Source organism: Notamacropus eugenii, chromosome 6 (genome assembly GCF_028372415.1).
Source record: "Notamacropus eugenii isolate mMacEug1 chromosome 6, mMacEug1.pri_v2, whole genome shotgun sequence".
In the NCBI taxonomy this organism is placed as follows: Eukaryota; Metazoa; Chordata; class Mammalia; order Diprotodontia; family Macropodidae; genus Notamacropus; species Notamacropus eugenii.
Genome location: NC_092877.1, coordinates 153,276,034 through 153,289,386, shown reverse-complemented (window position 1 = coordinate 153,289,386; position 13,353 = coordinate 153,276,034). Strand labels below are relative to the sequence as shown.

Sequence of the window (13,353 nt, the reverse complement as noted above, 5' to 3'; positions counted from 1 at the left end):
AGGTGGTTGTCTTTCCCTCCACTGCCTCCTTTGGAAATACACAAATATGCATACCCTGTACAATATGGGTAATTTATCAATTTCAGTTAAAGATAAAAAAGGTGAAGAGCATAGAAGTGCAATAAAATTACCCTCAAAGGAGTGGAATAAGAAAGAAAAGTTTAAACTAATGAATTGCATAAATTAGAGAATGGTTTTAGATAAATGTTTTATTATTTTTAATATGGAACAGTTCAGACTAGGCTAACCAAAAGGTATTGTCAACTAGGAAATTTTTTGAGATCTACTACAATGAATAGGGAATATTGATTTGTTATCTGGACATTAATAAAATAATCAAAATAAGCTAATTTTCTCAAAGAGGAAAAATGACCCCAAACCCCAATGCCACACATTATTCTTGTTTAGGAAGCCTTTCCCTACAGATAATGAAAAGATTAACTTACTAGATTTCTGATTACCATAAATTCTGAATTAATGATGTTCAAATTAGGAAGACTTTTACACTCTTGATTGATTTTTGTGTTCAAGAATATGTAGTAATCAAAATGTTCCACTGCCCCACTCCCCCCAAATTTCCCTAGGATCATAGATTTAATGCTGAAAGGGAATTTGGAAATCATCCTAATGTTCTCTGGTGCCCAGAGAAATGAAGTGATTTGCCCAAGGTGGTGCAGTGGATAGAGCACTAGGCTTGAAAACAGGAAGACATCTTCATGAGTCCAAATCCAGCCTCAGACACTGAGTAGCTGAGTGACCCTGGGCAAGTCTGTTTGCCTCAGTTCCTCATCTATAAAATGAGCTGGAGAAGGAAATGGCAAACCACTCCAGTATCTTTGCTGAGAAAACCCTAATAAGAAAGTTGGACACAACTGGAAAAAAAACCAAAGGATTTGAACTTGTGACCTCAAAGCTGGTATGTTTTCCCTTGATTTCTGGGTTTACCATTAATCTTTTCTTTTTGATGCTGAAGGTTTATTTTAAACATTCATTTTTAAAATTTTGAGTTCCAAATTCTCTCCCTTCCTCCCACCCATTGAGAAGGTTCACCATAGGATACCCATTATACATGTGAAATCATGCAAAACATATTTCCATATTACTAGCTACCATTAGTATGAAATTCCACTAAAGTAATGATGACAGTCATCATCAATTGCTTTTTTTTTAAACTTTCACAATTCTTCTTAGGCAATTAATAAATGTTTATGGAAATTCGCTTCCCCTGCTGGTCTTGTCAGAGCAAACTGGAAGCTTAATCCTAGCTTCCTAAAGATGTTTGTTAAATTTCTAAAAAACAGGTGGTTTTTTGAGCAAGAAGTTCAAATACATTTAAGACTCCTCCAAACACCTCTCTTCCCTGACTTAATTTATCTGCTTTTTTGAATTCTTTTTTCTCTGACAGCATCATTATCTTGGGTACTTTTCTCATCTTTCCCACATCTGAGATTTCTGTGTAAAAATGCCATCTCCTAGAGAACTTGACTCTGCCAGCTTAAGCACCCATCTCTAAAACATTTACAGTATTAGGTCCTCCTTGACTTCACTTTTCTGTGTACATTTTAATTTATCAAATGAGAGACTACATAGCACTGAATATAGTGCCTGACACATAGTAGGCACTTAAGAAATGCTTATTCTCTTCCCCTTCCCCTGTTAAGGGGACAAAGTGGACCTGTCACATTTCTCCCCCCTTTTACATCTCATCTCTCATTTCTCCCTCTGAAAGTTGGGGTAAAAGGATGACAGACTTTGAGCTACAAATGGAAGACCTCAGAGAACTGTCTAGCTCCACTCATTCAGATTTATATCCTTTACTAACGGATGAGTTACAATTACTTGCCAAGTCACAGAATTGCCTTTTCATCATTTGGGTATGTCTATCAAGAAGCTCCTGGCTGCCAAAGGATAACAGACAGGAGCAGGACTATGAATATTAAATAAATAAGTTTTATATATAAATATGTTATTATTATTATATATTATTTATATATTTATAAATATTCATGCCTCCATGGCATAAACAAAGCCTTGGATGCTGGTGATGTACATACCTTTCAGCTCATCATCTCTCTCAGGTACATCAGGTGAAACAAATTCCTCTGTTGTAAAGGTGAAATCCTCCTGAAACGTTTCAACATGCTGTCCATTAATATAGATATCAATCTGAAAAAAAAGTTTAAAATGTTAAAGTACACTATAAAAAATTTCTATGAAACTGAAGGAATAAACTCAGGAAAGTCTCATTTATTCAAAAATTGACTACTAAGCTGTTTAACCTGTTTGTTGGCTTGTTGTTTTAATCTACCTTTTTTTTAATCTACCTTTTCTGTTTATCAAGACAAGCAGTAGATTATCATGCAGCCCCACAGATGATGCTGCCTGGTGACTCCTTTAGGCTTTATATTGTGGCTCCCTAAAATTACTGCACAAGACCTCCTCTCTCAAGAAGGGGTTTTCATTGCTTCCTGGCTGATGGCAGTATGTGGCAATGAAAGCAACATGGAAGAGTAATGCTGACTGGGTTTGGGAAGGTCATACATCAGAACTAAGGAGGCTTTGTTCCTTGTGGGTTCATGGGTTATGTCTGCCTCAAAGGTGCAAGTCTCCCTAGAAAAGCAAATCTGGCCTCCTCTGTTTATCTTCCAAGAACTCACACCCATCTCTATCATAGCCACCTTGCAATGCCAGGTATTCACCAAAGACCTTTACCAGGGTCAACTTCTTGTCTGCAGAAGAGGAAGGTAAATGTGCCTTATGCTACTCCAAAGAGCCAACTCTCAATTTCCTGAACAAGAGGAAGGGAATCATATTACTGAGAGTTTAAAAGAGGCTAGGCCACTTTCATTTGGGTTGCATAACTGTACCTGTTTTTTTGGATTGCTTTGCATTTACAGGTTTGCCTTCCTTATCATAAATTTTTATTATTATTTTTTATTTTCCAAGTACATACCAACTTAAGGTAGGAGGAAATGACTCGAGAGTGCTGGGTGACAATGATAACAATAAGTAGCATTTATATAGTGCTTCACAATTTGCAAATTTTAAAATATATACATGTATATGGAAGGAGGTTTGTGTATACATATATGTATACACATACATATGTGTATTCATATATAATCCTCACAAAAACTCAATGAGTTAGGTACTATTTTTATTCCCATTTTATAGATGAGGAAGTTGAGGCAGACAGTGGTTAAGTGACTTTTCCAGGGTCACAGATCTTGTAAATGTCAGAAACAGGATTTGAGCTCACCTTCTTGACTCCAAATCTAGCATTCTATCCACTATAACACCTACCTGATAAGAAGTGTGTAGTGAGTAATTTAACATTGCTGTGTAAACAACATACAAAAGACCCATATTACACACAAATCAAACTGTAAGTTCCTTGAGGGCAAGGACTATTGCTTCTTCATTCTTATTTTTCATCAAATCCTACTCTGATGCCTCCCCTTGCCATGGAGGTGAGCCTGGGTTCTTCAAGGCTACATTGGTGGTGCACATGCAGTAGGTTCCATCATGAGAGAGAGAGGTCCTGCATAGAAGGTTCTGAGGACCAACTTACCTAGGGATGGAGGAACTCCTCATCAGGACACTGACCAAAGAATGAACATTTTGGCCACGACAACCTGCAATGCGTTCACCTAATTCAACAATGAATGCTCATTGAAAGGAACTGCATACTTTGGCAAGAGGAATTGAGTCCAGATGTGTAGAAGGACTTCTTGCTTGTTCCAGTTGGGAGAGACTGGAATTTGGGGACTGAAGAAGGAAGCTAGGCAGTATGTGAAATTTACCAAGGGAACTGTAGACTATGTCATGACAAGCTCATTTAGAACAGGAGTTCTAAATCTTTTAGTATCATGGATACTGAATATGTCTATGGACCCCTCAGAATAATGTTTTTAAATATATAAAGTAGGATTACAAAGGAAACCAATTATATTAAAATACAGTTAGCAAACATATATATGTGTGTGTGTGTGTGTGTGTGTGTGTGTATTGTATATATATGAATGTATGTATTTTTAAAAAGTCCATAGACCCCAGGTTAAGAGCCCCTGAGTTACTGGGACTGAATATGCTTCACCTGAAAAAGAGAAGACTGAAAGGAGACATTGACATCTGGCCAAATATCTAAAGGCTTTCATAAAAGGGAGGAAGGATTAGGCTTGTTCTACTTAGTGCCAGGGGACAAAACAAGGACCTATGGGTATAAATTGTACCAAGGTAATTCTATGTCATGCAAAAAAATCCCACTAATCAGGGCTGTCCAAAAGTGAAATGCACTGTCTTGGGAGATTGGGGAGTTTTCTATTCTTGGAGGTCTTGAAGTGGAAGATCAAAGACCCCTTAGCAGGGATGTTTTAAAAGGGGTGCTAATTCAAATGAGCATTGGCCCATATGATTTCAGAAATTGCTTTTAAATGAGACTCTCTGCTTCCATAATCTGAAATATGGGATTAATAAAATTAGAGTGGCCTTCCACTCATTTTGAACTCTTTTTTCTACTACACAAAGTTTATCTGATATAAGCCAATGGAGTAGGAGTTATTATAGGAGATATTCATGAGAAACAAATATTTCATAAAAGTTCTTTTCTTTGGAAAACAGGTCAAAATACACCATGATTAATGAGGAAGTGCTTGCCTATGGGAAAGAGTATTAATCATAAACCATTAGAAGGCATGAGATCCCAGGATCATTGTTTGGAACTGAAAGAGACCTTGGAGATCAGTTAATGCAAATGCTTAATTTATTTGGGCTTCTAAGGAACTGTACCAAGTAGCAGAAGAAACATTTACTCTTCTTATTTTAAGACCATTGTTTTCATACTGTTAAGATTTATCATTCAGGCATTAGCACACTCACTCAGTTTAATTAAACAGTTCAAAAAGCATGAGGTTAAAGTAGCTTGGATCTGGTAGCGGAGAAGAGTGACAAGAAGACAACCTAACACTTTTGTGGGTAACCCTTAATATATAGATGATTAGGAGCTAACTATATTGGGGATAAATCAGACTGGAAGGTCCTTGGAGATACAAGCCATATTTTATAATAATAGCTAACTTTTATATAATACTTATTATGTTCCAGGCACTTTACAATGATTATTTCATTTGATATTCACAATCCTGGGAGGCAGGTGCTATTATTATCCCCATTGTACAGAAGAAAAAGCTGAGGCAAAACAGAAGTTAAGTGACTTGCCCAGGATCACAAAGCCAAGGAGTGTCTGAGGGTGTATTTGAACTCAAGTCTTCCTGACTTCAAGCCTGCCACATGCCATCTTTCTCCCCTATATGCATTATTTTTCCACCTAGCCCTACACTGCTGCTCTACTGTACCATCTAGGTGATCCTGGCATCTTCAAGGCTAGATGCCTGAGGAGCATCAGCTCTGGCAGGTTCTGGCATCTGTTCTAAAAGAAGATTGCCATCAGAAAGAGGACCAGAGAACAGTAGAGGACAGCAACAGTGGCCAGGCTGGAGGTGCCCAAGATACCTGTTTATTGGTTTATACCGTTTTCACTGAAATATAGTGGAGAACTGCCATTGAGTCAGATGGGCCACCCATGCTGCTTCCACAGTGCTGGAGAACTGTCAGTAAAATAACAAAGTAGAACAGACTAAGGGGAACAGAGGAAGATGAGGAAGAGCCAACCCAGGCTTCTCCACTTGCTAGGACCCCACCCAGGGTAATACTCTAGGTTAAAGAGATTTTATGGGACTTTTGGGAAGGGGAGTCTTCTGAGTGATCTCCTGACTTAAGTGACAGTCCTTTCCTTGTCCTTCATAACATAAAATAACACTGATCTATATTTTGGGCCCTGGGGGATTTGTACCTCTCCTTAGGGAAGTGTCAAGTACTGACGTTTCTAGATTATAATTGGGTAGGAGTGATGAGGCAGAGAAGTGACGGGACCCCAAAGTGTAGCCAGGGGTTTATGTCTTTGGGGAGTCTAATTTATAATAAAAAGATGAAAAGTAGAGACCATTTATATTCTCTAATGATTTCATTTGTGCAAATCTTTGATTCCCAAAGCTCTTTGAAAGATGAAGCTATGCCCCATACCTTCTTTGAAGGGAATTTGTTATAGCTAAAAGAGCACTGGATAGAGAAGGAAGAAAAGGCTTGGGTTCAAATTTGAGCTTTCAGACCTAACTGTAGCTGTTCAGTCACTGGCAAATCACTGAACTCTTCTGAGCCTAAACTTCCTCGTCTGTTAAAAGAGCATTGTACCTGTAGGACTTGCATCACAGAGCTATTGTAAGGATCACATATGTGTAAGGTGTTTTGTAATCATGAAAGTTTTACAGAAATCCTAGTTTTTATGATCATATTCCCCAAAATTCTTTGCGCTTACTAAGTACATAAGAAACACTTGAGAATTGATTCAGTATGGAATTCCTCTCAAAAGTGGTTAGAATATAGGCAGCTTTTGTGGCATTAATTTCTAAGTCACTGAAAACATGGTTAGAGCCCCTTAACATCTGTGAGATATTTGATTTCATTGGAGGATGATGAATTGAAAATAATAGTCAGTCATAAAGTACTTGGCACCTGCTGTGAACACAACAGAAACTGCTAGTGATGGTATTAACACAGGTTGAGTTTTAGTGGCACTTACAGTTCAAAAATGGATCAGGCAGCATATTTTCTAATTACATTTATGTTATGTAGTAAAATTTTGCGAAATTAAATAAAATTGGAAAACAGGCTCTACTAAGTAAAGAACATTCATGTGGAAGTGTGTGTGTGTGCACGTGTTGTGTGTTTAATCAAATTAAGCCATGCATACATGAAAGTACTTTGAAAAATGTCTGTGAAATCTCTGAAAATGGCAACATGTGTAGGGCTGCTGCATTCTTGTTATTTTACCATTTTAGATGAAAAATTTGCTGCAAATGCCTAACAAACTCTCCATGACTCTGGCAGCTGCAGAGACATTTTAGTACTGAGAATACGCCCAAGAAGACACTGGCCCCTACTTCAAAAAAAAGAATTTAATGCTATCTTTGAACAAAAATCTCTGTGCTGAGCTTTAGGATTTTAAAAAGAAATTCCCTTATGTGAGATTTTCTGGGTTATGTTTAGTAAATTCAAATTTATCTTATGGGCCCAGAACTGAACAGAAGGAAAAACAAGCTGGATTGACTCTGGGAAACTGCAAAGTTCTTTGAACGAGACCAAACTCCTCTCTGAAACAAAAGTCTCTCTTAACCCTAGTAAGACTGCCAGTCATGGAAGAAGGGTCTTTGAAAAATTCAAATTGTGGGCCAAGAGCAGTGGACCAAGTACCTGGAGGGCATTAGTCTACTGCAACACTTCTCCAACAAAGAATTAGACAGGATGAAAGAGGAATTATGCAAAAGAAAATAGAAAAATTAGCCCTCTGTCTATTACCCTGTGCTAGGACAGGGATCAGACCTGAGACTTCATTGGGAAAAGGAACTTCCACGTTGAAGAAACTCCTAACAAAGCAGGTAGGTACCATCTCAGCAATTCAGAATCTCAGGGGCAGCTGGGGCAGTTATGGAGTGCAGTGGATAAAGCACTGAACCTACAGACTCTGAGTTCAAATCCTCAGACACCTACTAGCTGTGTGATCCCCAGCAAGTCCCTGAATCTCTGTTTGCCTAATTTACTTCACCTGTAAAATGTGAATAATAAGAACACCTACCTCCCAGAGCTGCTCTAAGGTCGAAATGAGATAATATTTGTACTTAGCAGAGCGACTGGCACATAGTAATCTAATCATTATATAAAATAAATATTATTATTAAATGAGATAATTATCATAAAGCACTTAGCACAGTGACTAAGCACCGTGTAAATGTTAGCTATTATTATAATACTCTTAAAGAGCTGACCTGTAGTGAATGTTGTATAAATGTTAGTTATGATAATGACAATGACGATGGTTGGTGTTATGGAGTTGCCTGGAGCAATGTTTCTCAAAGTTGATCTGAATATTTCTAGGGGTCTCTGAGACCGTTTCAGAGAATCTGAGAAGTCAAAACTATTTTCATAATAATACGAATGCATTTCAAATTTCTAATATTGATATATTATTGAAAGATGTAGTTGGTTGTCTGTCTTGAAGAGGACCAATGATACCAGGAAGGTGATGTCTTGACACATAAGTAAATTGGATTTAAGTGAGGCAGGACTGTGCAAAGTCACCAGCCTCACCCTCTCCCTCAGAGCCATCTGGGTCCAGTGCAACGATATAGATCAGGATAACTAGAGATGGCCCAAGAGATACATTCTAAATATTGAAAGATATAATCCACATAAAAAAAAGCTCTTGGGGTGGGGCCTTCATAATTTTTAAGATTGTGAAAGAGTCCTGAAGTGTAAGTTTGAGAACCCTTGGCTTACAGTACTGAAAAGTTAAACAGTTTGCCCAAGATTATACGGATAGTTGGAGCCCAAGTATTTTGGGGGTTTGGGGTCAGTACACTAGGATATCCTTCTACTCCATGTTGGTATTCAATTATTTGCTGATTGCAATGATTTGCATGTTATCCCAAAAGTAAACTGAAAAGAAGTTAATATTAATTGAAAAAAATACTCAATTCTAATAATAGTTGGAATTTTGCTGTTTATTTAGCAAAAAAAAAGACAAAAAATATTTATAATTTCTTCTTCTAGGGAGCTGCTAAAATTATTCAGTGGATTGGCTGCCTCAAAGCCTACTTACTTCCATGGAAAACAAACCTACAATTCATATTATTTGAAAGTCTGCACACTTGTTTCTGATCCATTGATAATTACCCATCATGAAAGCTAATCCATTAGGCAAAGCCCTAACTATCACCAGGTGATGCCAACATGGTGGAGGAGGCTACATTTCCTTCTTAAAGAAAAATATTCTCCATGGTAGGTCCTCCTCCCTGTCTGTGGTGATACTGCCCATGTACCTCTTCCCAAAGTGTTCTGTTAGCCTAGGCCATATGCTCAGCAACTGCCCCTAGGCCTCCACCTCTAGAGTTTGGTCAGTCACAGTAGCATCACCTTACTCTCAAATCTCATAGGGATAAAGGCTGGAGTCTTTGAGGGAGAGGTTGTCCATTCTCCTCAGGAGATAGGACTTTTCCTTCTACTAATGCTGCCTCTTCCCACCTCCCAAGTACAGTTGTCTGTACTACCATGTCTACAGGACTACCATGATATTATCTTATCAATGGCATGGTTAAACATACACACAATCTGCTCAACTTCTTTTCCACAGGCAGAAAAATTCCTGATTATGGTTCTAAAGTGATGGCTTTTCGTATCCTTAGCTAGTGCAGGGAGTCACCAATTAATTTATTTAGAATATATGCCTGTTCTGCTTCTGTAAAGACTTAAGGCTCTTAGAGATGAACTCACAAATTACAGAAATACAATGATGTGTTTAAGTAAAAGCCAAACAAAGCCAATCTAAAAATGTGCTCAGGCACTGGGAGTCTGCCTTGCCTTCTCTCAAAGAAAATAATATCTAAAATCTAAAATTCTAAATCTAAAAAAAATCTAAAAATCTAAAGTGCTAAGTAAATGTCAGTTACTATTCTCATTGCTACTAGCACTCCATTACCAAAAGGAATGATAGGGTTCCACATCATATGCCTAATTAGAAGATATACAATTATATTTCCAAAACCCATAGCAACATCCCAGTCATTCAGTCAACCAAAACTCCCAAAGAAAGAGCAGATCAACGAATTCACAAAACAGTAGATACTGGAGAAGGACACTAAAAACATCCAAAGCTCTTTACTTGAAATCTGCTTCTCTGAAAGCTTTTTTGTTGTAATTGTTCATTTGTGTCCATGATCCCATTGGGGGTTTTCTTGTCAAAGATCCTGGAATGGTTTAGCCATTTCCTTCTCCAGCTCATTTTACAGATGACAAAACTGAGGCAACTTGGGTTGAGTCACTTGCCCAGGATCACACAGCTTAGAGAGGTTGGATTTGGTGTCATGAAGATAAGTTCCTGATTCCCAGCCCTCTATCCACTGTACCACCTTGCTGCCCCTGAGGTGAAAGCTCTTCCTAATCTCTAAACCCTTTCTATGTATTAACTATCGGTAGACACGAATTTTAAAGCAAGGATTGGCCCTTGAAGGCTCTGTTATCTATGAAGGAGCACTGGTTAGATTGGGGAAGAATTAATCCATTTACTTGCCATTTTTCAATGCCCCCCCCGCCCATGCTTTCAACCTAAAGAAACTTTTGATCGGTGGGGAAAACTGATATAGCCTCAAATCTAAATTTGTGCTCTTAAATTTTTATTAGCAAATAAGCTTGGAACAGGAGCAACTTGCTGATTACAATTTTCTCTCTGCCTCCTTAAACTTGACAGCTTCTAATTCTTACATTATTTTCCAGACATGTCTTTACCTTTAATATTTTTAACATAATTTTATTTTTACATTTGATATCTCTCATAGTTGTCAAAACTCTATGTAAAATTTCAGGCAAAAATTTATGTCTCTCAGTTAGGTCTATTATTAGAAGTATATTATATTTTATGTATTTTTGATGACATTATATATTTAACGGTGTTTTTTCAAATTGTGTTGGCACTGAAGTCAGTGGTCTGGTTATTAGAAGATTTTTGGTTGATATTTATCTGATTGAACTACCAAAAAGGCATATTTGATAGGTCAACAAATACAATTACAAACACCTGAAAATAAGTTTCAGAGATCAGTAGGACACAGGTCCTTCCATCCCAACAGGAACATACTATAGGCAGTTTTGCTTCATGAGAGTTAACACTCACTAACCAGAATAACCTATTCCCTAATTATTCACCTTTCTAGAAATTGGAGGAGATAAAAAAATTAAGATGTCATTTCATTGACTACAGTTTTATTTTATTTACTAGCACTAATAACAAAATCTACTCTGTTGGATGCTTACCCAAATTACATTTTCAAAAATGTTATCTATATCATGACAGAACTGAACATTTTCATGGTTTTATTTCTTCTGTCTCTGCTTTTTTAGTAACATTTGCAATACAAAACAATCTCCAACAGACTGTTAGGCCAATGGAATTAGCAAGTTTAGAAATACTCTCACCTTGACATTTCTTTGCGGATATAGGAAAAAATATGGTTTCAGAACTGTAGATCTGGAGAAATAAAGAAGGATAATTAGGATCAGTTCAACAAATTATGAATACTGGGGGAAATGGGGCGAGTTGCATACAATGTCTGTGCTTATATCATAGTCCATCTCCATTTCTTATATACTAATATGTTTCCTTCCTCATCGCCCTTTTTGCTTATTTGAAGGGGAAAAGACGATATTTATTCTATTAAAAATGTGTTGCCATAAAAATACTGCTGATCTACAAGTAGGCTATGAAGCTTCACTTTTTTTCTAGTTTTGATAGCATATTTTCATTAATTCACAAACATTTTTTCACCCAGACTCTCTCATGACTGATGGCATTCATCTCTGAGAATGCTGGGTGATGCTGAGATGTTGTTTGTGGTTGTAGAACAGGACAAAGTTAACTCACCTTTATGGAGATCCAATCTTTGATCTTAACCACAAGTACAAAGGAACAGACACAAATACACATTCCAAAATGGGGACGTACAAATATAAATGGGAATAGTAAAAATAGAAATAAAGGGATAATCAAAGATACAGACATATATGCTCTAGATTAACTGGTGGAATGGAATAAGCATGGGGCAGAAGGTAGTATAGAGAAGGATGGATTAGTAAATATTATGAGATACAGAATTAACTTTAATTTCAAAAAGATCTGAATTTCCTTAGATAGATTTCAAAGCATTAAAGGACTGTTCTCCCCAATTAAATGACTACTCAATCTAATTCAACAAGCATTATTAACCACCTGCTACATGTAAGGTACTATGCTAAAATCTGGATACAAGGACAAAAGAGGAGGAAGGGACTTCAGAGGCTTCTAGTCCAATCTCTTTATTTTATAGATGAGGAAATGGAGGTGGCCTAAACAGGTAAAGTGACTTACCCAGGGTTATACAGGTAGTAAGTGTCAGAGGAGGGATCTGAACCCAGGTGTTGTTACTCCAGAGTCAGGGCTCTTGCCATTCATTGTACCACAAATGGGTGGGAATATTCATAACTGAAAATTGGCAGGGGAGGTGAAGACATGATGAAGAGGCTTTAGAAACTTGATAAGGTATAAATTAACTTGGTAAATGCATTAATTAGAGTGCAGCCCTGAAAACTAAGCCACAGACAGGTGACCAAGATGAAATGAGGATCCTCCCCACCCAGGGAAAACCATCCCCATAAGATAGAGCTTGTCTTCTAGGATCTAATTAGAGGGGAACATTGGAGACTTTTAGTAGTCTCTTTTCCTAGAGGAATTCTAACATCTTTTGTGTTTTCTGTTGCTACATAGACAGTGGAAGTTTAAATCCAGCAAAATCTAATAATTTGTCTGTAGTAACATTAAAGTATATTTGGTTTATTCAGCATCAAGGGCCAAGGAATTTTTTTTTTTTACTTAACATAAATCACCAAAGCTATAAATCATTGAGAACCTGCATGGAGTTGAGAGGCATGATGGTATAGCATACAGAGAGCCTGCCTTAAAGTCAGGAAGATCTAGGCTCAAGTTCAGTCTACGATCCCATGCTGCCTGTTTGATCATGGACAAATTACCTCATTTCTAAGTATTCTAGGCAATTTTTTAAAGCTACAAACTGCAGAGAAGGTGCTGATCTGCATTGGTGGAGAGAGTTTCCTCATTAGAGAAATCTTTATGTCAATAAAGTCACAGGTCCTGTACCTATCTCATTAACCTCCTTCATTTTCTAAATTTTCTTTGAATCATTTGCCCCGTTATTTGAGTTCTTAAATGAAAACTTATGGTTTGATCCATGTAGAATTCCTTTCTTTTGTTCATAAGAGAAGCCTTCACTCTAAAAAAACAACTGTGGTCTTAAAATTATATACAAGTCTATAGCTATAACATAACATTTATGTTTATCAACAAGCTTCCGTTCACTTTTGTCTACGTTTGCTAGAAAAATCAGAAAGCAGGTTTTTTGGCTTCCCCATTTTAAAGTTTGAATGCTTGGGAGGACTTCAAATTTCTCAAAGAATTATACATCAGGCCCTTATAGAAACAAGAAAGGCTGAGACTAGTGCACACAAGAGAGAAAAACAGGTTAGTGGAGGACTGTGAGAGGGGAGCAAGGAGATTGTCAGCTGGACCATATAAGCTTTATAAGAAATTCCAACCCAGGTTTCTGACCAGTGCTCTTTCCCCCAGACTCTGTTCCTTCTCAAGATGAGGGGGTTGAATCAGATAACCTTCAAGCACTCTTCTAAACTCTAACATTC

The 13,353-nt window shown here is 37.3% G+C and overlaps 1 protein-coding gene across 4 annotated transcripts in view; it reads right to left on the bottom strand.

Moving 5' to 3' along the window:
- LOC140511973 (uncharacterized) overlaps positions 1-13,353 on the bottom strand; it is a 146,657-nt gene that overhangs the window by 30,881 nt on the left and 102,423 nt on the right. For all 4 annotated transcript variants that reach the window (XR_011969737.1, XM_072621315.1, XM_072621314.1 and 1 more), the window contains 2 exons: positions 11,083-11,134; positions 2,055-2,166 (listed from right to left, as the gene is read on the bottom strand). Coding sequence is in view for 3 of the 4 variants with exons in the window: in XM_072621315.1 (XP_072477416.1) it covers positions 2,055-2,166; positions 11,083-11,134 (164 nt within the window). In the remaining variant the exon portion in view is untranslated. The remainder of the gene's footprint in view (positions 1-2,054; positions 2,167-11,082; positions 11,135-13,353) is intronic.